Source organism: Paramormyrops kingsleyae, chromosome 14 (assembly GCF_048594095.1).
Source record: "Paramormyrops kingsleyae isolate MSU_618 chromosome 14, PKINGS_0.4, whole genome shotgun sequence".
Taxonomy (NCBI): domain Eukaryota; kingdom Metazoa; phylum Chordata; class Actinopteri; order Osteoglossiformes; family Mormyridae; genus Paramormyrops; species Paramormyrops kingsleyae.
The window spans coordinates 2,737,036-2,765,000 of record NC_132810.1 but is presented as its reverse complement, the minus strand read 5'-3'; the positions used below and the strand labels follow the sequence as shown (position 1 = coordinate 2,765,000).

Sequence of the window (27,965 nt, the reverse complement as noted above, 5' to 3'; positions counted from 1 at the left end):
TCTTCATTTGCTGCGGTTCCCAGCCCGACCTCATCTGCCACCTCTGAAAGCCACTTGTAATAGCAGCCATATTCCAATCTTTTTTTGATGAGAATTTTAGACACATTCATATGATTTTTTTGTGCTTCTGACTTTACGTGTATAATACATCATATGTACATAATATATGTAATATGTAAGGGTGTATGAGGGTTATATATGTGTATAATATCTCCCACAATATGTATAACCCCCGAATTTATACCAGTGGTTCTTGTTAGAGGAGTGAGCAAAGAATGTGGCCCTCATCACCACTACAAGGGCTGGGGGGGGGGGGGGGGGGGGGGGGGTTGCGGCGACCTCAGACTTCCAAAGAGACAGTAGGGCCAGAGTTACAGCTTTTCATTAACCTGGAAACTACCTAGTTACATGGTTCATGGGCCAGTCTCAGCTCACTTGGAGGTAACAAAGGGTGTCGGGCGGCGTTTTCGGCGGGGGGCCGCCTGCTCGGGTTCTCCCCACCTGACTCTGATCAGACCAGCCCCAGTGCCGTGCTCATTAGGAGGAGCGCAGGGGGGCTGACGCTTTACATTCAGGTTGCATTACGCTATGCCCCTCCCTGTCCCCCCCCCTCGCACCCATACACGGCCTTCCAGGTCCCTCACAGGGCGCCACTCTCTCTCCCGCCCCCCAGTGCAGCCCAGCTAATACAAACACCCATATCCTTCATCCCTCCAGGGCTTCTGTCTTCGGACATTTTCAGTGTCTGTTCTTCTTTTATTGTGTCTTAGATCATTACATTCTGTTACAATATGAGTCTTCCGGGCCTTGGTTTATATTACTACACTGGCGAGAATTAATCTTGCATTTATGTGCAACAGAATGTGATCTTTGATTTTTATTCTTTACTTGAGGACTATTTATTTATTTTATCGTCGCTTGCATTTATAAATACTTGGTATCCCTTGGCAACATTCTCAGTCATTTTTACAAATTGTTAGACTTTGACATAGACTCCATCCTTCCAGTACTTTTCCTTTGATGCAAATATAGCCACACCACGCCGCTGGACATGGTCAGTGAACCCCTTCATGTAAATGGAGAATATACAAAGTTTTGAGCCAAATGGCATGGCTTCACAAATGTGACACTTTATTTGTTCCCTGGAAGAAAAACTCCTAGCCGATGATGAGCAAAGTTCCTTCAACTTCCGTAACTTAACCGTCCCTACTTGACACGTCAGCAAAGCTCTTACCATGGTTGGTGATTGTAAAAACGTAGTGGTTCTGATTGATGGCGGCCTTGGCGATGTGAATTCCGTTTGATCCTAGTGAGGGTGGTTTGCATTGTGACGGCTGCCCAGTTTCCCATTACACTCCTTTCTGCCATCACATGCTTGCTGAGCTCAACAGCACTAACAGAAGAATGCACTAAACAGCCAGTAAATAGTGGAATGGGAAAGCTATATTGTTGGATGATAGTCAGTCTAGCAGTTGTGTGGACGAGAGCGTTCCTGTAATCTGACTCTTCTAGTACTATTTAGGACACAGCTGTGTCGTGTGGCGTTTGGTGTAGTTGCTCCAACCTTAATGTCTCTGCCAACTTTTGCCCTCCATGCCAGTCTTAGTGGTTGTTCCTGGGCTTGGACTAATGCACCACAGTCATCTCACCAATATTTAAAATGGATTTCAGCTCCCAGAAAAGGGAGCAGCTGAAAAAAAATAATAACTATGCATGTGGTTGAAGTTTGCTTTACAGAGCTGTGATCTTTTCTTGTGGACTGAATCTGGACTGCGACTGCGCAGACTTTGTGATCCCTGCGCGATGAAGTTCTGCCTGCTTTGCTTTTTTTTATTTCGACCAGTTAAATGCAGCTCAACCTGAAAGCTCATGTCTGCGAGGATGGAACTGACTTCAGAACAGTAGTTCGAATTATTCAGTTCTGTCATGTGTGTGTTCTGTTGTGTGGAACTCTGAAGACCGGGTGGTCTGCTATTCTATGAGTCAATAAGGAACCCCCCCCCCCCCTTTTTGTGTGTTTGTGTGTCTCTCTGCATCTATGAATGTATCTATATTGGTTGGCAATGAAGGTAGAACTATTGGGCCTAAATTCATTGACTGTGCTTCTCTAAACTCTGCTTGACCCAGATTCGCTCATCTAATTGTCCCCCAAAGACCCGTCACCGGACCCCTTACAGTGACACGTCATGAATGTGTACATTAATCTTCCCCTTCTGCCATATGACAGCAGATAAACACATCGTTTGAGTGCGTAGTCAGGAAGGCCGAATCGGAGAGGTTTGCCTCCCTGGTGCCCTCCTGCCATTGGCCATTACAGCCCGGTATTAAACGGGTCAGATGGTAGGAGGTGTCACGAAAACGGGCCGCGTTATGTTTCAAACCCAGGGGAAGCGTTTAAAACCATCCCAGGGAGCTGCAATGGTCCGTTTTAGCGAAGCCATAAAGAGCCTGATGAAAACTCATTTGTTTTTCCTGTCTGTTGAATGCCTTGTGCCCGGTTTTGACATTCTCGCTCATTTTAAGGTGTTTTTCCTTGCCAAACAGAAACTGGGAGAGACAAGGGGTAATCAAGTGTGGCAACTGGGAGTCTCCAGTTTCCCCGCCACTCCGGCCTGTCCGTGTACCACGGGGCTGTCGCCTGCTGTCCATGGAGACGTCTTCCTGACCTCGTAGCGCTTCCTCAGATCAAAGTCTCCCCACGCTGTCCTCCACCCCGCTGCACCATCAACGTAAAGAGAACATTCTCCTCCTCACTGTATTAGTCCTCTCACAGTTCTCTTGCAGTCTCTAAGGATGATTTTCTTAATGGGAATCTAATATTGATGTCTTTGTTCTTGCCTTTACTGCATTCATTCGAAACATGAGACCTTTCAATTCATAACTTACAAATTTTGCACTTTCATTTATAGAAATGAGTCTATTTTAAGTCAGAGTGACTCTTCAGTTCTTCTGGTCTCTTTTTTTTGTGATCCTAAAATTTGTGATATTTGTAACGTAATTCTAATGCAGTGTTTCCCAATCCGGTCCTCGGAGACCCATAGCCGGTCCACGTTTTTGCTCCGTCCGAGTTTCCAGCCAGACAGTTCATATTTTTGCTCCCTCCCAGCTCCTGGCAGGAGTAAAAACATGGACTGTCTGTGGGTCCCGAGGAAACACTGTTGTAATACATTCAGTGTTACATAGTGAATTCCCAATATAATCCCATGCATTAAAGCTGGTTGTTTTGAATAAAGCGTTCTTAATGATTCTCAGCTTCATGTTAGCTTGTGTTAACCCCCCAGCTTCTGCTTTTTGGACATGGACTTACCGGGGGTTTCAAAGGAAAGTCGTTTGTATCTGTCAAGCTGGTCGGTGGGGGGGGGGGTCTGAAATAATGACCATGTTTACTCCCCCGCTCGCATACCGGTGCAGTGCCGGTGTGGACCTAAGACCAGTGGCGGCCTGCGGTGCCCATGAAACCCAAGCCGGTCTTGCCCAGTCCCAGGTCCTGGGGCCTGCAGTGCCATAACTGCTCAAACTTTATCACCTTCCTGTCTCCGGACTCCGCCTTGCTCATCCGCTCCCCTCCTCCTCTATCTCCTCGCTTTAAACGTGACACTTTATTGGCTTTCTCCCCTGACCCCTTCCGTCAGAGCACAGGGGCCGTCTGTCTGAAAGGGGGAGATCAGTCGTCGATGTGCAAAAATAAAAGGAATTTCCAAATGGGGGGTAAAGTAAAATGCAAGTCCAAACTTGTTAAGCTTCCTACCAGGTTATCACAATGATGATTGAATATAACTGGATGCACGAAAAGTGCTATTTGAAATTTATGAATCTGTGAAGTTTTAAACTTGGTATTTTAGGTAAGGTCATGAATCAAAAGCAAATCATCGTTTTCTTGGACCACTCTCACTGGCACGCCACATTTTGTGAAAACAGTCTTTTCCAGAATACTAAAAATGTGATTGAAAGGACAAGGTTGATTAAACAAAACAAGATGCAGTTCAGGTTACGTATCGCTGTCATCATTACTTACTGCTGATGATCACATTTAGCTGAGATCTACCTGCAAACATCATTGTTTCTTCCCTCCCCAGTCTTCCCAGTGCTAAGTGCTCATTTCAACCACCCACATGACTACTGGGATTATGGATGTTTGCTACTGTCAAAAAAGCAGGTGGCTATAAGACTGTATGTTTGCTAAGACTCTTTGAGAGGTACGATGAATGAGGTTTCTTTTTTGTGAAATTGAGATGGTTCCAGCTTTATGCAGGGCTTACATAATGGTGAATAAATGTACTTTAGGTATGCTTTATTCTTCCATGAGACTGCTACCAGACAGTAAAGTTCATTCGGAGGTACTTTATGGCACTCTCCATAGAGCCCGATGCCCCAGGGGAGCGTTTCCTTATTGCCTTCAGTGCTCTGAGAATGATTAGTAGCCCTGTTCTGAGTGTGATTAGTTGCTCTATCTGCCATATTGGATCAGTTAGGTTAGAGGGCTCCTACCTACAAGTTCTGTCTCTGTACCAATGCAACAGATTTCTGCCGTCTTTATGATCCTGCTCATTAAAAGTAACTGTTAGGCAGTAAAAAAATTATTTTGTTTTAATGCTGCTCTCTGGGTTTTCTTATCCACTGTGTGAGAGGCTGCTGGCAGCTCTACAGTGCAGGCTGCTATAAAATCGGTCTCATTCTTGGGGAAGTTGTGGTGGGGCTGATATGTCCAGCATCTTTGAACTTGTATACTGACTTATATTAGTTGGTATTATGTGCTAAGCTGCTGCTGAGTGGTTTCATTTAGTGAGGGGAAAGAAGACACCTGTGTTTGTTTGGTACGTTTGATACGTTTCAGACACGATTCGCAGCTGAATCGATGTGTTGCGTCTGTAGCTTAATAAAAACGAATGAATGAATGAGATGTGTAGATTAAACAAATTAGCTACTGGGAGGAATGTATTTTGTGCTGGAGAAGTGCTGCAATGATCCAGTAGCTGGGCAATAGACATTATATAACAAGGAAAATTATGAGAACCTGTTAAAATGGGCAGCCCTTTAAAAGAGGACCATCAAAGTGAGCCTTTTGATCAACCCAGAAACCCTGCTCCTGTCCATTTTTTAAAACATCGTCATTATTTGGCTTCCCTCACTGGTGTGTGTCCTGTAAGGCAATGGCCCCCTCTCACTGGCCCGAGTCACACCCCCATCACTTTCGGGGGCTGCGAGGGTGCAGAGACCTGGCGCTCCGAGCACTTTAAGACACTCACCGGGCTCTGTAATAGGCCAAGAAGCGGCTGCGGCTGTGTGCTCATTTTGGGGCTCTGGGGACGGTTTGAATCAGGCCTTTTATTGGGAGCGTTCCAAGGTTATGTGCCCCAAACGCCCATCTCGCTAACAGGAGTCCTGGCATGCCCTCCACCTCACCCCACATCTGGTAATCCTGTCCCAGTGGCGATGCTGTAAAGCTTAGGCCGAGGGTTTCATTGGGTTTTGGACAGCTAGTGGTTTATCTCCCCTTGATGAAGGCCCTGGAGAGAGAAGCCCTTCTAGATACCCACAGATCCATTTTCTTGAGCTTTTATTGTGCAAATCGGTTACATTTGACTTTCAATTGGATTAATGTGGGATCACGATAGTGATTTCTCACCCGCCTACTTGATTCTGGTGTGGACTGTGCTATCGCCGTGAACAGATAGCGATCCACTAATGGGCCAGTACCTCCGCATGGTCTCTGGCTCCTTGGGTCCTTCCCATTATCTCCCCCTGAGTTCTGGGGTCGGGCTCCAGGTTTACAGCAGGGTAGGAAAGGGACAGAAGGAAATGAGCTGACCCCGAGGTCAGGCACGGAGTCAGAGGCTGCAAAGGGCACTGCGGCCTAGCCTGCCTGCTCTCTCAGGGCTAGTTGGAGTGTAAGGACAGGTCAGGTGAGAGCGTAAGCTGGGAGGGGAGGAGACAAGCAGACCCCTTCAGTCCTTGACCCTAGAGTCATGTGCCTTCAATTAAGGTAGATTTAAATTTGTTTACAAGCCCCAACGGTCTTAAATCTTCTGGAACTTCATCTCCCCCCCATCTGGTCCCCCCCCCCCCCTTCTTTTTTTATATACATCGGCCGTCCATTTATGACACCATTTTAAATGTTTTGTGGCAGTGGTTACAAGCTATTTGGGAATCTGCAAAGCTGCATTTCAGAGAACAGCCCTCTGAGATGTGAAATCCCAGTGATGTGAGAGGTGGTTCACCTTCACTGGATGTGGCTCCTAGCAGGTATTTGACTGGACCGCTACACTGACCCCTTGGCCCATCGGTTAAAGCCTCGTGTGATGAATCCTCTCACTTTCCAATCCAAAGTCACTCTGGCTCATTAGTTCTGATTGAAATAATTGTCGGTATTTTGTCTGCTGCAGTAATACATCATCCACTCTGAAAGGCTTCTCCAAAGTTAATGCTGTTTCTCAACATTGAATTTCAGTTTTTTTTTTTTTTGTTTACTTTTCATACAGCTTTTTTTTTTATTATTCCTGTTTGAGATCCTACAATGTTTGCCGACCTGACCACTAACATCATATCCTGCTTTAGAGATATACCTATAGATATCTGTAGCAGTGCACTCGTCCTTCCTCAGCGCCAGTCTTGGTGCTCTTTGGGCATAGCTGGGCAGCGAGGCTCATCCCAGCACCCACACCACTACCTGAGACGCTGAACTGTAGGGCAGTTACTAGTATGTCCGCCGCCAAAACTGGCTTCTGCAAAACCCAGCTGTTAAAAGGGGCAGCTAATTGCCTACAGTGGGTTAAGTAAATGTTTGAGCTCTCCTCCTTGGAGGGGGATGCAAGGCGGAGCCTCCCGTAAAAACAAAAAAAAGTAGGAGGAGCTTTGCAGCGCGTTCTTTGTGGTTCCTCTGCGGAGTACAGAGCCATAATTGACATCATATGGACCGAACACTCAGAGGAGAGTCCTATTGGGTGTCTTCATTAAAGAGACATTAAAGACAGGCAAGGGAGGGGGACAGAGCAAATGTTTTAATAAAATGGGAACATTTTTTCCCCCCCATAAATACGGCAACACAAAAGAGAAGGGAAGGTATTCTTTATTTCCAGGAATAGAAGCATCTCCCTCTGTAAAAACAACAGAACCTGAATATTACGCTTTCTGCTGTTTATGCCAGGCTGCACGGCCGTTATAGAGGAAAACGTCTTTGGGTTAATTTTGCGATGAAAGGATGCTGCAATTTTTGAAGGAAATATGTGCATAGTGTAGGCACAAGATCCTGGATATAATGTAGTGGATGTAATGACCATTAAAGCAAAAAATGTAATGGGTAAATGGCAGTGAATGTCAGTTACAAGGTCATCAGCTTGGTTATGGTATGCACAAAGACCAAGAATAGCTGGGCTGCTGAAGCAGATCATATAGAAATAAAACTGTACGCTTAATCATTGCTAGCTTTACCATATTTCGCAGTGCCTATGAGCTGAGATGTTTGTTTATAGAGTTGTTGTGTATAATAATGGTAAATAAGGTCTCGTGATCTGCACCACATTCTGCTTTCTACAGTCTGATTTCTGCTTAAGTAAGAGCACAGACATAAGGTTTGCACATGCTCAGTAGAACCTGCTCCCTGCCAATCTCTTACTGTTATTTATTTTCTCACAGATTTCAGATTCAAAGAGGAGCCAGTGACCCCCACAGCTACAAGAGCCTAGGAGACTGCTTCAGAACCATATTTCGCAGTGAGGGGTATGCTGTCCTCCTCGCCTTCCCCAAAACGTGCCGCCATTCCTCATCCTCATTTCGACAGGTTCCTCATGGTTTCGACACGTGTTCTACGGGACCCCAGGGGATGTCTGAAAACCCATGCTAGTGGTGGAGACTGAGAGCCAAACTGGGGCTATGTGGAACACGGCGAGCCCACTGGGAAGAGCGCATGCTCATGCGAGAGCAAAGAGGAACCTGAAGCTTGTTTAGAAATGAGTACCGCTTGTCTTTTGTATAGGATTGGAATGAAAAATCTGCCTTATAAAAAAGAAACTTATGTGAGGTGTTAAGTATAATAGGTAAGTAGGCGTACATTTCATTTAATATCTTTACATTTATTCAGCAGATGCTATTGTCAAAATTCACAAGTAAGGCAAATGGCAGATTATGGCAAATGGCACATTACAAACATACCTAATGTCGTAGAGTCGACTTGGCATAAGTGCAGTTAGGCTGAGCTTCCAGTGAATGCCCAGTGTAACAATTATAAAAAGACTTGGAGCAAGAGCTAAACGTCTTCCAAACAAAGCAGGAACCTAATAAGAGGGTTAGGTTTAGGGTTAGGTTTATGACCAGAAAGTGCAACATTAGGACCATTCGGGGAACAGTGACATCAGGCTAGCAGAGGAATTTAATGTTATCCGTTACTGCTCGTTCAGTTAAGGTTGGTCTCATTCAGAGTCCTTTCAGCCGAGAAGAGGGAATAAGGAAGAGCATCTATGGGAAATTCTATGGAGCTCACATACTTTTATAGGCCACTGACAGCATAGACTCACCAGTGCATGGGGTTTTCGGAGGAAACCTGATTACACAGAGCAAGCCCAAGCAAACACATGCATTATGTATTCATAATGCATGTGTCACCGTGTGGAACCATGCAGAATCGTGTTGAACTATGTGGAACCATGCTGAACCGGGCGGAACCATGTGGAACAGTGCGGAACCATGCTGAACCACGTGGAACCGTGCTGAACCACACTATCACAGAAGTGCAGGACAGCAGTGCCTCCTGCCAAAACACAATTTTTATTTTTCCCCATTTTTTGCAGCTATAAACTGTAAATGCTTCTGTGGTCTGATTCCTTTCACTTCTCTGTCCTTTTTGTAGTCAGAAATGATCACTTTGCCATGTTATCCTTGTTTTAAACACCAATAATCACTATGTACAGTGATAATTAGTGTAATTATCAAAGTCAAAGCTTTCTGTGAGCTATTTTCTTCGTGTTCTTCATGAGAACGGTATTCCAAACTTTGTGAAATGCTTATGAGTTAGAATGGGCGAATGAAATGCACATACGAGTAGTATACATATTTGTATATCAGGTGTGTGTGTTGCGTTGTATGTGAACTGTCGAGCGGGGGGACTGCTATATGCTGAAATCAGGGGGCCCTGCCATTCTCTCCCCGGTGACCTTGGCAGCATGCTTCAGTCTTCCTTGTTTGTGTTTCTCCCTCTGTGTCATGAAAAGTACAGGTCAGGTATTTGCACCCCTATGCCCTTTCTCTGGAGGAACGCCCACACACCTGCTCGGTGTACGTCCCACATTGGGGTCTGTGTGTGCACGCACACGGTAATGAGATGAGACACACGGGCCCAAGAATTATAAATCAATTGAGTGTCAAAGGAAATGGATTAAATGCTTGCAGTTCCACAATGTCAATTCTAGATCCGATGGAAAAACCCAGACAGAAAATGCAAGCGCTCTGCAGACCTGGATCTAAGGGGTTAACCTGCATGTGTATGTGACCGAAATAAAGGGGGGCAGCTGAGAACCTCCCACCTCTCCTCCTCTCATTTTACATGCCGTTTGCTTTTTGTTCACCTCCTTCCATGTTGCCAGGAGGTCAGTTTTCTCAATTGAAACTCCCACTAAATATATGCCACTTATATATATATATATATATATATATATATATATATATATATATATATATATATATATATATATATATATGCCTAAGTAGTAATAATTGCTTCTGGTCCTATATTTAACAGTGACGTAAGAGCCATTTTATTGAGCTGTTACTAGAGCATGCTGTTCCATCTAAGCCCAGTAAAGTGAGGGCTCCCTCTACAAAGGAAAACCAGTAACAACCCTGGTTATATGTAATGCGGCGTAAGGTATTACATCATTACATCATTATGACATCATTATGGACTGTATCTGGCAGAGTGATTTGCCACAGCCTATGGTCTTCTCTTAATCCCAGCCCTACTGAACAATAAGGAAAATTACAGGCAGGTTCCTGAACCAAGGCGCTGAGGCTTGGCGGAGAAGGGGGGCAGCCACTTGCTAGACAATGGTGGCAACGCGGAATTCCTATCCCGTTTACCCCGCTCCCCATGTGATGTCACGCTCGCCCCTTTCCTGATGTTCTCCTATGTTTTCCTTGCTCTCAACAGCTTCAATGAGAATATCTCAGCAGAAGTCTGTCTAAGTGTACCCTGCACCCTCTAGGAGTTCATCTTCAAAGGACAGATAGCTATCATTTCTCTGCCTGCCCCAGCCACTCACCCTGAGCAAATCTCAAATCAATCTTCTCTGGTATTAACTACAGTAAAAAGAGCATTGTTGGGTATTTTTCCTTGAGAATGGCTAGAAACTGTTTAAGGATAGTTAAGTAAAAATAATTATTATATGATCTTTTCCAGTGAAGAAGTACCACCCAGCTGAGCTTCTTGAAAGTCCTTCTCTTAGGGAACTTCTACACAGAACACACACACCTGTTTGTTGCTCCTGTTGGCCTGAGTTTCAGCAGATCAAGGTAGACTTGTTTCATGTGTTAACAGGAGTCTTGTGAGTGTAGTTAAACATGATCAAATAGGCAGCTGAGGGCAGCAGACAGGTAAACAGATTATAAATGTCAAGCTTGAATATACTTTATCTGAAAGTGATTTCATAAAAACAACCCAAGCTCTACTTGTCTTCTTACTACTTTTCTTCCGGTTCACTGACTCCATTCTGCCACTGCCCCAGCAAAATGACAAGATTAATTATATCTTGGTTGAGATAATATTATACTCTCCACTTTGTCTGATCGTCTGCGTGCCTCAGTATGCTCACTCATGCACTTAATAAATAGATGGCATGCAACAAATTTATGGTTTTAGAATAAGGAAAATAATCAAGTACCTATAGATTTTTGCTCTATGGAGTATATGGGAGAAGAGAACTACCCCAAATTCATCTTTTTGGTTCTATATTCTGTGTTAGTCTTGGTGTGATTCAGGTTACATCAAAGACTGCCTATGAGTATGTATGTATGTATGTGTGTGTGTGTGTGTGTGTGTGTGTGTGGGTTAGGTTTATATTGCATTGTGGGGACCAAATGTCCTCCACAATGTGATAAAAACCTTTTATTTTGACGTTGTGGGGACCATTTTTCCGGTCCCCTCAAAGACCTGTGAATGCAATCAAAAAACTAAAAATGCCAAAAGTTTGGTTACTTATGGTTAAGGTTAGAGCTGGGTAGGGGTTAAGTTCGTCATGCTGGGATTAGAGTTTTCCTCACAGAAATGAATGGAGAGTCCCCACAAATATATAATTACAAACCTGTGTGTGTGTGTGTGTGTGTGTGAGAGTGTCTGGGCATCGCACAGCTTTCTGCTGTCATCGCAGATAAACCTGCTGCTTATCAAAACAATCTCTTAATGTAAATTCCCAGCCCATTCATGGGAACTGAAGTACATGGAAAGCCGTTTTTGTTTTTAAAATTATTCTGCTTTCTTTCAAGCCAGGTAAATATTTCTGTTCATTTTAGCTATAAAGTACCCGACTCACAACTAAATCAACACAATTAGAAGCTGTTGTTACAAAATTATTGCTTATAATAGACGTTACACCACATTTTGTGGGGAAAAAGCATTCCTGGTCAGTCTTCCGTACCAGAAATCTTTGCTGTTGGTTGCCCTGTTCTTTGATTACATTATAAATGCCTCGTACTTCTACCTGCTGTTTATCCATGCAGCTGTTTATCCATGCAGCTGTGAGCATGCCGTGCGTCAGCTTTCCGGGATGGCTGCCGCTGACTCGTCCGTGAAAGAGTACATCTTCTGCTGTTCCTTTTTTTTATCGACTGCGCCATTCCCCGGCCCTTCTGCAGGGGGCGCTGACCCAGTGGATGGGGGTCCTGCCCCAGAGCTTGAAAGCCCCCCCCTCCGCCCCGCTTGTTCTTATTGTTCTCAAATTCTGTAGGCTTGACTCCCGCCTCTGCTATTTCAGCTTCACCATTAGAGCTCCACATTTGTGCTCCTCCATATCAGATTTAGTCATGTGTCGCATTTCAAATGAGAAAAATACAAATCTGTTATATTTCTCCTGAACACTGTTAAAACTACTTATAAATCAAGTATTAAATAATTAAATTGTCATTGTTTGGTGCCTGAAAAGGATTCTTTTTTTCCTTTCCCGTTTCCAGTTTCACATGTGATGATATAAATCTTTCTGAACAGGTGTGAGCAGTAAATATAGTGAATAAATAATCCTTCTCTGTCATCTCCAAACGGAAACAATAGGCTTTTTTTTTTTTTTACTCAATAGTTATCACGATAGTATATTTTTGTAATGGGTATAATCATTCCCCAGAATCCAGTAGTCACCTCCAGGCTGAACCACTTCAGCAGAATTTCTGCAGCTAGTGGTAGGACTGACTATTGTGAAATTATTACAAATGATAAACTTCCTACTTGGCAGGGGCCGTAAGTGGGCTGATGTGCTTCTTCTAAGCTACTTGGTGGGAAACTTGATATACCGTCTTGGAGTGGGAATTCACCAAATGGGGAAAAATGAAAAGTTGCACGGACAGGCTTATGCCGCTCTCACATTTCATGCTAATGCGATTTCTACGATAGGTGGATGAATTTTTGTTTTTTCTTTAGCTGTCCAGCTAAGCATTGATATTGCTGATAAAAATGCTTGCAGCGGTGGTAGAAAATTGGAAATGAGGAGGAAATGCTTCTATAGCTGTGGCCAGCGATGCCGCAATTTGGAGCATGTGAAGATGACATATAAATGCGACTGCGGTGTGTATCACTCTGTCCTTTGCTGGAATGATGAATACTTGTATCAAATGAGGTGTTTTCCTCGGCACCCCTGCTGCCATTGGCTGGATTTCAATTTAAACACAGAAGCGCTTTACATCGGATAGCTGACAGCTTTGAAGCCAAAGTCAGCATTTGCTTGCATATTGTTCCCAGGCTAAGTGGCGTCTCACCCTACATGCATGTCTCGTTGGCTGATGGGGATTAAGTGCCTCAAGAACTGTCCTGAACCCTCTCTTACAGCCTCTCTGCATAAATACAAAAAACATGCAATTTCACTGCCGTTCAGTCATTTCGCTTTTCTTCATCAGACCAAAGCAAACGACGAGTTATGCTGTCAATGTTCCAAAAAAATACTGATGGTTAATAAGCTAGAAGCTGCCCTAAGAGAGTGTACATGAAAAGGTGTATTCCATAAGGCTCGGTCTTTAAGCAGAATCGTGTAGATGGTTAAGTTGCTGGGTCTTGGATGCACCATGTGTGTAAGTGCTGGATGCTTTTCAGGAGCTTGAACTTCGAAGTATACAGGTACAGAACTTAATATCCAGGTTATGTTCTGTCCAATAGGACATTAGGTGAGTTGGATGCTATACGAACATTATATTCGCTGTATACATATCTGTATGGTATACTGCACATTCACTGTACCTTTACTGCCTAAATAGCTAAGACACTTTGTATAAGAGAGAGAGAGTATGCATGAAAATAATGACGTAAACGTGTAACATAGATGCTTATTATTGCTATCAAGTATTATGGGTATTAGAGGTTTGATATGTGACACTGTAGCACTATACTGTACGGCTGGCAGTGCTGTTACTTTGTTTATACCGTGCAGTGCACTACAGCCGCTTACCACTGCTTTGTCCCCTTAGCCAATCAGGATTTTTTTCAAACTCTATTGTAACCATATGGGATGACAGGATCTTGTGTGGAAAGACATTAAGCAATGCATCACTGTATTTCTGGGGATTGAGAGATTATGGCTGTGACTGTGACAGCAGATTCAGCTTCTCTGTGTTCATGTAATTTCAAGAAATTAGGAAAGACTGAGCAGAATTGCTGGGCGTCCCCATTTTTTAACGTTTAACGAGATTCCCCATTTATTGACTTTCCTGTGTGGTTACATGTAATGCAGAGATAACCTTGCAGAATTCATTTCTGAGCTTCCTTTGGGAGAACTCAAGTTATACAGTAATTCCATGTGTTTGTCCACAGCATGTCAATATGTAGCATTTATTTAGCAAGTATGCAGGATGGTTTTATATATTTATGCTTTTATACTACTTTGATACTACTTAAGATAAGACCCTAGAGTACAACATCTGTCCTGAACTTATATTTGAGTTTCATTAGTCACATATATCTTATCTACCAAAATGTAACTTAATACCTAATGTGCTGTTTTCAGATTTCCTGTGCTAGTCTGTAACATGGTATCAAATGCATTTGAACTAAGATAATGGGACCAAAAAATATATTGCTTTAGGAAAATCAGAGACAAATTAGCCAATCTAAGGAGGAGATGTCGGACCTCCGTCCAGCTGCGTCTACAGGAGCTTCCAATCAGAGACGGATATTTGCTAGGAAAAGTTGCGGGGGGATTCCTGTGTACTTTACATTTAAAATCAAATTAGGATTTGGATTCAAATAAAGCACATTCAAATTGACCTAGGTTACCTCAAATGAGTCTGTAACAAATTTAAGGTGTATTTTTGCACCTGATGAATCCTTTCGCAGCCACGCCCAGGAAATCTGTGGGGTGAATTTGCATGAAGAGCTTCTGTCCTTTAGCAGTAACCCTGCCGCTTCCAGCTTCAGCTCTTCATTGTAGGGTCATCTTGGAATCCTCCCCCTAACGACATTGTCTACAATTTTTACTTTGTAAGCCTTAGATAGCACTTTTTGGTTTTGTAATGATCTATCGGTCATAGGATCGTACTGATGTGGGTCCAGTTAAGCAGTGTATGTATGTATCTACCTGGCGTAGGCATCACCAAATCATTTTTGCAAAAACAATAATATTTACCCCTGGCTCCAATCAGACAAGAGCATCTCCAGCAACTTCTGAGATGTGTTTCCACAATAGAGCATTAGGGGTTCATAACAGCAATCACGCCACACTGTGTCCTCTATCTACATGCATGTGTTCAATATCAATACAAAATTCATTCTGCTCAACCATCCTCAGAATAATGCAAAAAAAGTATCCAGCAATACTGCACGCACAGTGTGGTTTTATGAGTAAAGTGAATATTTGCTATGTAATCCATGAATTCAGTGGGAAGGTGTTAATGTTCAGGGGTGACTCTCCCAAAGCCTTCTTAATGCTACGTCAGTCTTTTAACGCTAAGTTCTGTCTTTTAACGTAGAAGTTACGAACGACATAGCATTAAGAAGGAATCCCACCCCAGGCTTCTATGTATGGAGACAAATCAGCGAAGATGCCTTTCTCTCAAGCGTATCATAAGACCAGAGAATATAACAGCATTCTAGCACTGCATTCTAAATGTTAGAGAGGTTAAATCAGTACATTGGTCTGTAGATTATGTAGTGAATGAGGAGACCGATATGAGATTCAGAATTCAAATCTCAGCATGGAGAATTGTCAGTGCCTTTTAAATTAGTCGCTCTGCTGATTGTTTTTATCCAAAGTGGCTTATAATTACACGTTTGTACAGCTGTATGTATTACTGGAGCAATTCAGGTCAAGTACCTTGCTTTAGGGCATGACAAGGCCCCATTTGGGACCTACACCGACAACCGCTACGCTACCTGTTAGCTCAGTCCAGCTGTACAAATAGCACAAAAGGTTTAGACGCTTGAAAATTTAAAAAGTGTGTGTAGTAGTAAATTTCCAAGCTGCTCGATGGCCCAACAGCACATACACACCATTGACCAACTTATTAAGATTTTGAGATCTCCCTAACCTCATTCACTTATTGTCATATTACTGTGAATTTGCATTCATACATTTGCGTCAAGTATACCTTTCCCTCCAGTTTCGTTCTAAAAAAATATTTTCTTTGTTTTCTTCCTCACGCAATAATCTGTTTCGTCAAACGACTGCGTTCAGGAAGGTCGTCTCCAGTTGAGCATGTTTGACGTCCACTGGCGCTGTTTAGGCAGTGCTCTGCTATTGTTACTCAGGTCTCAGCAGGACCCGTGTGTTTTGAAAGTCCGTCCCTGCTGCATCACCCATCTGTTAAGCAGCGTGTCTGTATCAGGTTGCTGAATGCCCCTCTGATACCATCAGATTGCCTTTCCCTGACTCTTTATATAGTTTACAGAAGCACTGAATGTATAATCCTGGTCAATTCTGCTGTATCCAAGCTGTCAAACACCACGGATCATTTAAATAATAGATACAGTGAGCTGTTAAATGAAAACATTTCTTTTTCCATTACATACAGTGTTGTCTTTTTTTCATATTAGCATCTAATTGGCAGTTGATATGGCCTCGTCAAAGTTAAGCCCATTCTTTAAGCACTATGCTACTATTGGGGGACGGGGGGGGGGGTGCAGTTTATGACATGGGACTGCTGTCAGATTAAATTCTGATAAATAAGTACTGCCAGCCAACTCACAAAGTCCCCCTTTCAAGAGTACTGCAATCCTCCTTGTGTATGGGATTAAGTTCACAGTAGCACTGGCAGAAGCAGATACTTGTGGAGACTTGCGGGCCACCGTCGGGTGCCTGTTTCACTACGTCATTACTATTGACCACATATACCACACTTTGTTTAGTAACTAGAAGCTGAGTTGTTCACATATGCAAGGCTTTTTTTCCATGTTTTATTTCCCTCATCCATCTTCAATGCACTTGTCCTAACAAAGATTTTAATCGTAATGATTGATCGTTTTCTAAGACGGGGCTGTACACGCTCGCGATTCTTGCCGATCAGCACTGTGGACCGCGCAGCTTGCTGGTGCAAAGCAGGAGACGCTGAATATGCAAAACCGAACTCCGTGCCTTTGCAAACAAAACGGCGAAATATCCTCACTCTTAAGGCTCCTTTCTGTTTAAAGGCCGTTGAAAAGTGTAGCTTGTTGTGCCTGTTTAAATGTTATGACCTGTTTTACCAGTTCTTGTGTGACAGGCCTAAAACAATCTTTAAGATAAGAACATCTCACTTCACAACACTTCAGTTCCATGGAATCTATGGGGCGCAGACAAAGGCCAGTGGGTGGGGATTTCTGTGGTAACTGGAACCCAGCAGAATTCAGCAGTGTGCTCATCGCCGTCGATAATGTCATCTTTCCGATAATGACACACCCTTCGCACAATGCAAATCTTCATTTTTACCAAGACAGTTGGTAAATTTTTTATTACAATTTGAATATTGACTTCAAAATTCGGTAATATAGCAGGAAAATGTACGTCAAAATTATATCCACATAACTCATATACTATATAAGGTAATAATTCCTATGATTTTGACGACACCCCCCACTTCAGTGTTTATACTTTTAAAACAAACTGTTTTTATGTTGACTTTTCAGGAATGTTGTAAATTAAACAAACTCCATTCAATGTCACTTTCTGCCATTTGTCATCAGCACAATAATTATTTCCGTGCCCTGCTGACTGTATGTCCCACACACGTAAGCATGAATAATCACTTTTCTTGCCCTACACTTTTGTCTTTTTGTCCCTTTTAATTGAAGTTTCTTCTTTGGGGACAGGCAGTATGTTTGCAGTTTGTCACAAGTTTTTCTTGTTCGTTCATTTGTTACAGTTTTCAATCGCAAGCGTAAACCCAGCTGCTCACACATAAATGCCATAACAAATAAAATGGCACTGATCAGTTGACAAGCAAGGCAAAAATTGCTCTCCCCTTTCTCTCCCTCTGGAAGGAAATTCATCAGGAGGTTTTAATTTCCTTTTACAGCAGAGCCAACAGGTAGCTCTGTGTTTAAAGAATTTAAAATCTCAATAGAGGATCTGCAGATTTAACCTGCATTGCTTTGCTATATTCTCAGTGGAAAAAATAGTTTCAGTTGCGAACCACATCTGTTATTTTATGTTAAGTTAAAATTCACTAAGCAAGGTTTTAAACATGTCAGAATGTGTTTTTTTTATTTGCCTTCCCATGAATTGCTAAGAATGAATTGATAACTGTTACATTATACAATGCAGTAATATTATAATATTACTTTATGTCCAACAGGCTATATGGCTTCTACAAAGGCATCTTGCCCCCAATCCTCGCTGAGACCCCAAAGAGAGCAGTTAAGGTGATTCCTATTTTGAAACTTTTTCCCGCATTTGGCTGTGGCTGACTGTGGCACATGCCATGAGTAGACTTGGGTTTCCCTGTACTGTTTGTGGTTTAGGTCCCTGTACTCTTTGTGGTTTAGGTCTAGGTTTCGGAACCGCAGTACCACCGCAATGGGGGAATAAACAGGGACCAAATGCACAATGACAGTCAATTCTGTTTTCCTGTGGCGTCTGTTTGCCCAGGAGAACTGAAGCTCAATATTGACACACAACAATTTCCAGACTCCCTCTGCAACACCACTAGCATCTCCGTTGCCATTTATTAGATAGCATAGAGAAGTGATACTTGGGAAATCAAGCACATCGAACCAAAAGAAATCACTTACATATTGATATCAATTTTGGTTATGAGCTGATTGAGAAAACTAAGTATATTAATCTTAGAATATGCACCAGATTTTGAGGATTAACTGCAAAATATCACAGGTATATTTTATGTTTTTGTAATGCACGTCATGGACAAGGGGGTCTATACTTTTAGCATTCATCAGTTTAGACAGTTTAAGGTTTTTCTTACCAGGATTATTTACAGCTTTGATATTGGTATTAGGTGGTTGCGACTTTTAAAAACCGTAAAACATTTATATGTGGGGCTGTCTAACAGATATGACACTGAGGAAAATGTCTTGATATTTCATCCCAGTTTTACAGATCAGATAGAAGAGTTTGTTTTAGTCTGTTTGCCCAAAATGCAAGATTGTCAAGGGTACACACTGAAGTTACTTCTGCTCATTGACAGCTCATATGTCTTTCTCTCCTTCCACAGTTCTTCACCTTTGAGCAATATAAGAAGCTGCTTGGGTTCACATCATTGTCTCCTGGTCTGGTGGGTCTCACTGAACTCTTGGTTCTGTGGTTTACTGTGCTGTTCTCCCCAAAGCTTAAAGTCTATTCGCTTCTCTTTATTAGGTATCCCAAATACCATATAACTAAAACTATTATGATGACAGCAGACAGTGAAGACAATCATCTGTTTGACTAGTAGTGTAACGTTTGCTCTCTATAGCTAAAATTCCCGAGAAACCAAGTAGTGCCAAACACCTCCAGTCTGTTTGTACAGCCAGAGGTAAAAGACATGCACTGTGGAGAGTTTACCTGTCCCATCCGTCATTCTGATCACCTGACACATTCTGGCCCCGCCCTCTCCAGAGAGACACAGCAATAAAAAATTCTTATGTCTTGACATTTATGGACTCCCTGTAGTATTTAACACTGAATAGATTTTTGATTAATGATTTCACTTATTGGGGAATCAAAAAAAAAAAAAGTTGTGTAAACAGTGCGAAGCATATTTCAGAGATGATTCCTCTGGGCCACAGCAGAAGGATTAAGACACCCAAAAAGTCACGTGACTTACTTAACTGACGTTTCTCGTTGCATTGTTTTCTGTGAATGCACATAGTCCTCCACCCCATAACCAATCTTTCTGCTCCTTGGAAAGCCTTCAAAATTGAAGAAAAAAAACGATATTGATGGCATGCATTTATTTGTATATCATTTGTTATGTGTTGCACCTGTTTGTTTTAATAAACCTTTATTTTTTAAGGTTTGCATATATTAGCACACGCAGGCTTTGCTTGCTTCCCCTTTGTTTTGCTGATTTATCTGAATCTTTAGCCTGACTGCACATAGAATCACCAGCCCGCCCCCTTCTGCCTTTGCCCGTTAAAAAAACAGTCCTTTGAACCTCCTCTGATGGCATCACGAGACACTGTTGCTTCAGTATTTTCATCCATCCATCCATCCATACAATTATTTCTTACAACCATTCACAGGGTCGAGGTTGTGAGGAAAGTCAACCATTTGAACTATTGTCCTATATTTTGCTGTTTATGTTTGCTGTGCAGAATATTCTTTTTCTAATTAGGTTTGGAAGCACTGACCGCCCCATGGGGCCCCTAAGACTCCACTGACCCCCCCATGGGGCCCCTAAGACCCCACTGTCATGCATTGCCTGTCTGGATCTGCAGGGCTCAAAGTGCTTTGTTCCAGAAACCAGATTCCCTGGGTGATATAAAGTCTCCTGCCTTTATAGCTCGTCTGTGTATCAGTGACTGGTGCCGTAGTTCTGCAGTGTAACTGTGATGTAAGCTTTACAGTCTGCACACGTTTTGTTCAGGTAATGAACTGTGTATAGTGGCATATTTGGCCTTTCGTCAAGAAGAAATGCCTCAAGTTGGGGGTTGGAGGACGTGAAAACCGGCTTTTACACTCTGCACGCTAGAACCTCCCTCTCAGGTTCTATGACGTTTAGAGCTTGTGACTGAGGAGATCATGGAAGGTGTTGGCCTCTCCCCCAGTGTTCATGAAACCACTCTTGAATTTGTTTAGTGGTCTATGAATAGTGGTGTTATCATATTAGAATATGGGAACATGATTAAATGAAGAGTCTTTGCAGCAATATGTGGCCTCGTATGTCCTGGCCGTTGTATGACCATGCAGAGCAATCATCGGATCTAATGGCTCGCACAAGATGGCCAGCCGTTGGCTAGCCGTACCAACAGGCATTACGGTGAAGGCATTCTTTGGCTTTCCTCCAAACGAACACGGGGAGAAGAATGAAAGATGACTCATCAGGCCAATTACTTTTTCCATTGCTCAGGGGTCTAAGGTTTTGTGCTCTTTAGACCAGGTTATGTGTCTTTGTGCATTGGCCTTGCTTGCAAGTGGTTTCCACATGCAAGTCCTGCCATAAAATGTGTGTGTGTGTGTGTGTGTGTGTGTGTCACCCAAAGAAGAAAACACTTCTGTGGATGAAATCAAGTGGGAAAATGTTCATTTTTATGTTGTTAAAAGTTACTGGTCCTTATTTTGCTTATGAAAACTATAATCATAATCTTTATTACTGTTATTATTATTTATCCCAGTGTCACAGTTTGTCCACAATACCTTTTTTATAATCATACCAAATTCCTTTTTTATTTAACTATTCTTTTTTTAGCAGGAACAATTTACACAATACCTGTTTCTCTAAGTTCCCCAGTGACTTTGGTAGCTGCTCCCTCCCTGCGTTTCACATGAATTTCCCACTTCTCGGACCTGCGACCTGGCCAGTCACACTGTGTTTGTCGTAGGCATTGTCGGTGGCGGGGCTGGGCTCAGGCCTAACTGAGGCCTTGGTGGTCAATCCGTTTGAGGTGGTCAAGGTCAGTCTGCAGGCCAACAGAGACTCCTTCAAAGAGGTAACCCATTCTTAATAGCTTTTACAAAATACAGAAAGCAAGAGTTTTGACCTTCTATGTAACCATTACAGAAAAAGTATTATTTTAATAGTTACACACATGAAATTATAATATATTATAATATATAATTATCTATAAATATTAATAACACATACTGCTGCATTGACTTTTCTATGTACAGTGCTCACAGTCAGTCTTCAAACACTTGCTTAGTTTTATAAAAATGTTTATTGGTTTCATAACATTGTCTATTGTCATGTAATGTTTAACATATTTGCACATATCTTCTGACTGACTCATTCAGTTCTGTTCTTGCCATTTTACTCTTAATTGCAGTTGTAGTCATTGGCTCCCAAAGGGACACTAAACGCAAGTGATTGGTGCTTTATGTTACTGCAAAGGTGTTACTAATTACAAAGCACCCAGTGATGCTTGTCAATGAATGTTTTAACTCAGAACAGCTCTTCTAGAGCTATAATTTGGGTTTCTATGTATTACTATCCGAAATTAATGTTTAACTAAAAATTGCTGGGTGTTTTTTAATATGATATACAGTATATTTTTGTCATAATTGAAAAATGCAATATTTTTTTCCTGAATTAAGCAAGCGTCCCAAGACTTTCTGTGAACAATGTATAAATGAATGCAAGTTGGTCAATTTGTAATTTGCTGTTACAAAGAATGACCTGATAAATACTGTACATTGTATACAGAAATGCCATGTGTCCCCATGTGTATCAGCATAACTGTTTTGTACAGCGCATGACACACATAGATGACATAACGTGTGCTTGTCATGTGATGGACCAGCATTCTTCTTCTTAACACCTTCTCTGCTCTTTCACCCTGTACAGCAACCCTCCACCTTCACCCAGGCTCGTAGCATCATCAATGCTGGCGGATTCGGCCTGCAAGGGCTCAACAAGGGGCTGACCTCCACTTTGGGTCGTCATGGCGTCTTCAATATGATCTACTTTGGCTTCTACTTCAATGTTAAGGACGCCATCCCTGCAAACCAGGTGCCCTGTTACTCTGGACATTCAATTTCCGGTGCAGCTTCCACACAATAGCAGTTATTGCTGGATGGATGGATGGATGGATGACTCCATCCATAAGGATTTATAGTAGCCAAGTTGTATAAGTTATATTACATAGCCCACTCTCCGTGATAATTCCTACACATTTAATTATTAATTGGTTCAATAATCAATCCATCCATATTCCAACTGCTTATCCTGCACAGGATCACAGCGGGTCCTGGAGCCTGTTCCTGCCACAAGGGCGCCAGGCTTGGTTGACGTTGGACGGAATACCAGTTCATCACCAGGCACATAAACATGCACATTGGTCAGTTTAGAGATGCCAGTCAGGCTAACTGCATGTCTAAGGACTGTGGCAGGAAACGAGAGAACCTGAAGGAAACCTGCACAGCACAAGTGCAGTGTGAGGATGGGATTCAGCCAGTAACCTTGAAAGTGGGAGGCAACTACTGACTGGGCCCCCTTGTCTACTGGGAACCATGATGCGAAAAGTGTCTGCTGTCCGTTCTTTATCATTAGGATAAAATGCACATTCTTTTCAGTTCTCACGAGTTTTCATAGTTGAAAGCATTTATTTCCATTATCTACGCCAGTTTCCTCATTCTTTAACAATATCTCCATTTAGGTTGTAGGGTTTTTCCTTAAGGGCAATTCAAGCAGTGTAAATAAAAGCCTTAATTAATATTTCAGTTTTATATTTCAAATTAAATAAAAATTAATGAGAGGTCACTGTGTTTCCCGTGCACATCCGACACTGATGCACATCCCACTCCCCGTCCACATCCAACGCCTCCGTCTTGATGTCACACACATGTGCGCACGCGTCTCCCCCACTCAGAATTGTTTGCTGTGTCTTCTAAGAGTTTAGTCTGGACGCTTGATTAACCTGCCTGTTTCCTCCCAGCAAGGTTTGGTGTGGGATTTGACCTCAGACTCCTTCAGGCGGTATTCAGCACGCCGCTTCTTGTGTCTCTGTGAATAACAGTCTGAAACTGTGGGGTTGTGTGTATATTAGACTTAAAAGGTTTGGTGAGTAGTTATCGCTATTTATGCATACGACCCTTTATGTGTATACTTATGTACACATTTATGCATATGCATTTTTTTTATTATATGAAATAATACTATTAATGAATTATGACGCACAAATATCTGAAATTATCAGAAATTATACAGTTTGAGTGTTTTTGAATAATGTAGAGCAACATTTACTTATTTTCAATTAGTCTGACTAGGTTGAGGAGTCCGGCCAGGTTGAGGAGTCTAACTAGGTTGAGGAGTCCGGCCAGGTTGAGGAGTCCGGCCTGGCTGAGCTTCCATTGCACGCATTGATGTGTAAGCAGTATTGGAACAAAAGCTATTCAACATCTTCCAGCACAGCAAGAAGCTAATAGGACTATTCAAGGACCAGAAGTGCGACAACCTGTATTCATGGGGTTCTCTATTTATTAAGTCTGAGAACCTTGGAACCTGTCGTGTGTATTATAAGTCGATTTCTCAGCAGCATCTGTTCTGGTCGATTTCTTCTAAACCTTGTAGATTTATTGCCAGACCCTCATCTGTGTTGCTTAGCGGACATGAAATGTGTCATTTCTACAAATGAGCTCTGGGCGACCCCCCTTTCCTCCTTACGCGGAATTGCACCGAGACGGGGGGGAAAGGATCAGTCACTGTGTGGAGCAGCTTGCAGAATTACCGTCACACTAAATATCGCTACGTTTGTTCTTCATAATATCCTCAAAGGTTTGTATTTCACATCCGGCGGAGCTCGACTCCTAAACAAAAGTTAATTTTAATTAATGGAAACGTTACCATACGCTAGTCAATACACATAATCCAGAGCATGAAATTAACCTAAATGATCTAACTGGAAGCAGACTTTGATTTCTTTTTGTGGTGGCGGGGGATTTGGGGGGGGTTGTGGGGGGGTAACAGTTAGGCATGACTGCACTTATTCTTCTTCTTTCTTTTAACAAAACAGGCCATTTCTGTACAACAGCGTGTTATGAAATACTAGGTAAAAATGCCACAAAAAAATCTTATGAATTCTGTAATACAAGAGAAATGTCTCTCACCATTCCAGCAGCCTGCCACTCTTATTTTTGCCGTTTCATTTTTGGGATACGTGGATATTGGCCAGCCGGTGTTCAGGTTGCATTCATTCCCCTTGCTGATATCATCCTGAACACTGTTGACATGCTGGATAATAAAACTTGCCCCGGAATTGATAGGGATCCTAGACCCTTGACTCCTCGATACACAGAACCAGTGGCTGTGGACTCAGAAGGTTGCTGGATCAAATCCCTGGGTCAGCAGAGTGATGCCCCCACTGGGCCCTTGAGCAAGGCCCTTAACCCCAGTTGCTCCAGGCACTGGCTGATCCTACTCTCTCCTCTACACCAGTTACATGAGGTGGCCTCCTGGGATGCTTTTCCAGCTGTCCTGAAGGAGGTCCCACATATATGCTGAGCTCTGCGCTTTTCCTTCACTCTCTGGTCAAACTCCTCCAGGGCCAGTCCTACTGTATTGAGGTCAGGTGGCCAGGTCATGTGATGCAACACAATCACTCGGCAGCTTGCCGTGTCCATACTCCTGAAGGAGGTACGTGAGGAACATGGGTACAGTTGAAATCTGGAGCCAGAACACACATGGCCTTCGATACAGGGACTGAAAGGCTGGGTGGTAACAGCAGCCCAGCCTAAAGCTGGATGTACTTCACTCTGATTACTGTTCTTCTATGGTAATAAGACTTGGATAAAAAGAGAATTATTTCATTTGTCTTAGGTAAGGGATCTGCATTGGCTTAGATATATTGCAAATGAGGTACCTCCTTTTTCATTCTGGTGCTTGATTTTTAAGTGATTCTTGTTCTCTTTTTAACATGACGAAATTGTGACGCAATTAAGATTAGGTGATTATGAATGCTGTCTATGTTTAACTGAATATACCATGCTAATCGCAAATATAGCCCTCTTTCATGCAATACAGTAACTTTTCTTCACTTGTAATCAAGCTGAGCGGTTAGAATGGGCCTTTTCAGTGTGCTTATGAATTCACGTGGGCCGTCAGTTTATTGACGAAACTGGTTTCTTTGCTTTCAGTCTTGTTTTGGTTGTGGCTGGGTGAGGCAGTCTGTTGTTAAAGGTCTTCATCTGTAAGCCACTGGCTAACAAAGGAGCGATCAAGGCTAAGGAGGCCGCTGTCATTTATATACTACTCTGGGCAATTAGCTGTCAGAACACTCTGGATCTGGGCTACCTTGATACAGTAATACCCTAGTACTGAGCACAAACCAATTACCCAAATTATCCCCATATGCGTTCCCAGTCTGCCTGCATGAACCCACTTTATAAATCCTGAACCATGTGCCTTGGACTGACCAATCAGATTTGGGCTGTTCTGTCTGAGGTCTAGACCCACCAACAAAACCAGCACTCAAGAGGTTCAGATGTAGCTTACCAGCAGAAAATGATCAGAGGGAACCTTCACGATGACTTAACAATCCAGTCCGTACTCCAACTGCCTCCCCCCTGCACTCTTGGTCTACGATTGCTGTTTGTGCGCGAGAGCTTTCATGTGGGGGGGTGGGGGGGCTCGATAGGTGTTGGTGCCGTCAGTGCCAAAGGCTGGCAGGCTCTGGAGTAACCAGTGCCAAGCTGTCATTCTCATTGCTGCATTTTGTCAGGTAGGCTGCTGGGAAAAATAAATCATTTTGCATAAATAATATAAGCCAACCCCATCATAATATGCGTCTGCCAATTTCCAGAAATCAGGGTGTAGAAATTAACCATGCCTTGTGGGACATTTTTTTCGTTTAGTCATTATGTTTGCTTTGCATAATTCCGTTTGCTTAGAAGATGTTCATATTCAGAAAAATCAACTGTATGAATGAGTTACAATTTACCAGTTTACCTAACAAATTAGGTTAAGCATCCAGTTTTTATACCTAAACCTGAAACCCACCTCTTCCCAGCGCAGCTCTTTAAACTGCATGGTATGCGTGCGTCTGTTTTAACAGAACCATGGTTTCGGTTTGGTATAATTGCTTTCACACTTTGTCAGAAGTGTATCCACAGAACTCAAAGAACATATAAGGAGTAACGTTTCAGATTGTTATAAGCTTTGTACTATTTCTTTCTCACTACTGCATAATTGATTTTTTTTTTTAATTTCCAGAAATTAGTAATGTGCATAGGAAGTTCTCGAGTGTTTATAGCTGTGGAAATATACTATATATGACTCCATCCTGTATGGTCTGTGTTTCCTGGGATAAAATCCTGGTCTCCCCACTACCCTGATAAGCAGTTGATGGATGGATGGATGGATGGATGGATGGATGGATGGATGGATGGATGGATGGATGGATGGATGGATGGATGGATGGATGGATGACTGCATCCATAAGGATTTATTGTAGGCACATTTTACATTTATTTCATTTTCTTTGTTTAGGATCCGGTGTTGGAATTCCTGCGAAAGTTTGCCATTGGCCTGACCTCAGGGACCATTTCCTCATGTATGAACATACCGTTTGATGTGGCCAAGAGTCGCATCCAGGGTCCTCAGCCAGTCCCAGGTGAAGTCAAGTACCGGACCTGCTTTCAGACCATGGGCCTCATCTGCCGGGAAGAGGGGTGAGGACCCTCCCTCATGTACTCCCAGGGCTATTTCAGTACTTCTCTGGTCCCACATGAGCAGATCTATCCACACACAAACAGAGCTGTTTGTACCCTCATTCACACACAAACAGGAGCACATGTATATGCAGTAACACACAAACAGTGGTTTACAAACCCTCATTTACAGAAAATCACTGGCAGTTGTACTCTCATACCAACTCTATGTAATCTCACATCCATACAGACAGGGCCATTCACACCCACAATCCTATGGAATCTGATTTATATCCGTCCACATTCCTGAACAAATATAGACAAATATAAACCCACGTTTTCCTGCAAACAGGTTTGTTTACACCCACACCCTGATTCCTCACAACCACCAACAGCCGTCCTGCAGCTTCTAACACGACTTTCCTCGCTGTGTCTGGAAAGTAAATGCGAGTCAGACGGAGCGTCAGACGGAGCCCAAACGACACGGGGCTGCTTCTAAGCGTCTGGACTGAATTACGTTCAGCCCCTAGAGGCACGACTCCTGATCTGATAACTCTAGCATATAAGCATCTGAGATGTAATTGAATATTGGCGACATATTGAATGTATTTGATGTCAGAGCTGGGAGGCTTGCGTCTGCAGGAAAAGCCCTCTCTGGCAGACTGACTCGACTGCAGCCTCACTTCCTCTTGCGTGATTAGCATTTACCTAATACTGTTCGCTCAATTTATTGCAGGTTATTTATTCCCCTTTGACATTATTTCTTTCTGTGTTTCTTCTTCCTCTTTTAAACGGTTTCAGAACTCGCCAGGTGTGAGTCAGAGGTCACTCTGTTCCTCAGACATACGGATAAACCTGTTTTTTTTTTTACCAACATGCTTTTTTGGGCCCCCGGAACTACCAGTGTTTTTTTATTATTATTTTTATTCAGTGATTTTTGGAGCTCAGGCTCAAACAACTGTTATTTTCATGCTAATCTTGCATTTCTTTTAAATAATAATAAGCTATTGGGAGCTACTTTTGCTTGTTTTATAATGTAAATGCTTCCCCAAACTGCAATAACTCTTAGATTCT

The 27,965-nt window shown here is 42.6% G+C and overlaps 1 protein-coding gene across 5 annotated transcripts in view; it reads left to right on the top strand.

Annotated features, from left to right (window-relative positions):
- slc25a21 (solute carrier family 25 member 21) overlaps nucleotides 1-27,965 on the top strand; it is a 117,070-nt gene that overhangs the window by 68,749 nt on the left and 20,356 nt on the right. For all 5 annotated transcript variants that reach the window (XM_023827449.2, XM_023827450.2, XM_023827448.2 and 2 more), the window contains exons 4-9: nucleotides 7,633-7,716; nucleotides 17,947-18,013; nucleotides 18,823-18,882; nucleotides 21,131-21,238; nucleotides 22,093-22,257; nucleotides 26,731-26,912. In XM_023827449.2, the coding sequence (XP_023683217.1) occupies nucleotides 7,633-7,716; nucleotides 17,947-18,013; nucleotides 18,823-18,882; nucleotides 21,131-21,238; nucleotides 22,093-22,257; nucleotides 26,731-26,912 (666 nt within the window). The remainder of the gene's footprint in view (nucleotides 1-7,632; nucleotides 7,717-17,946; nucleotides 18,014-18,822; nucleotides 18,883-21,130; nucleotides 21,239-22,092; nucleotides 22,258-26,730; nucleotides 26,913-27,965) is intronic.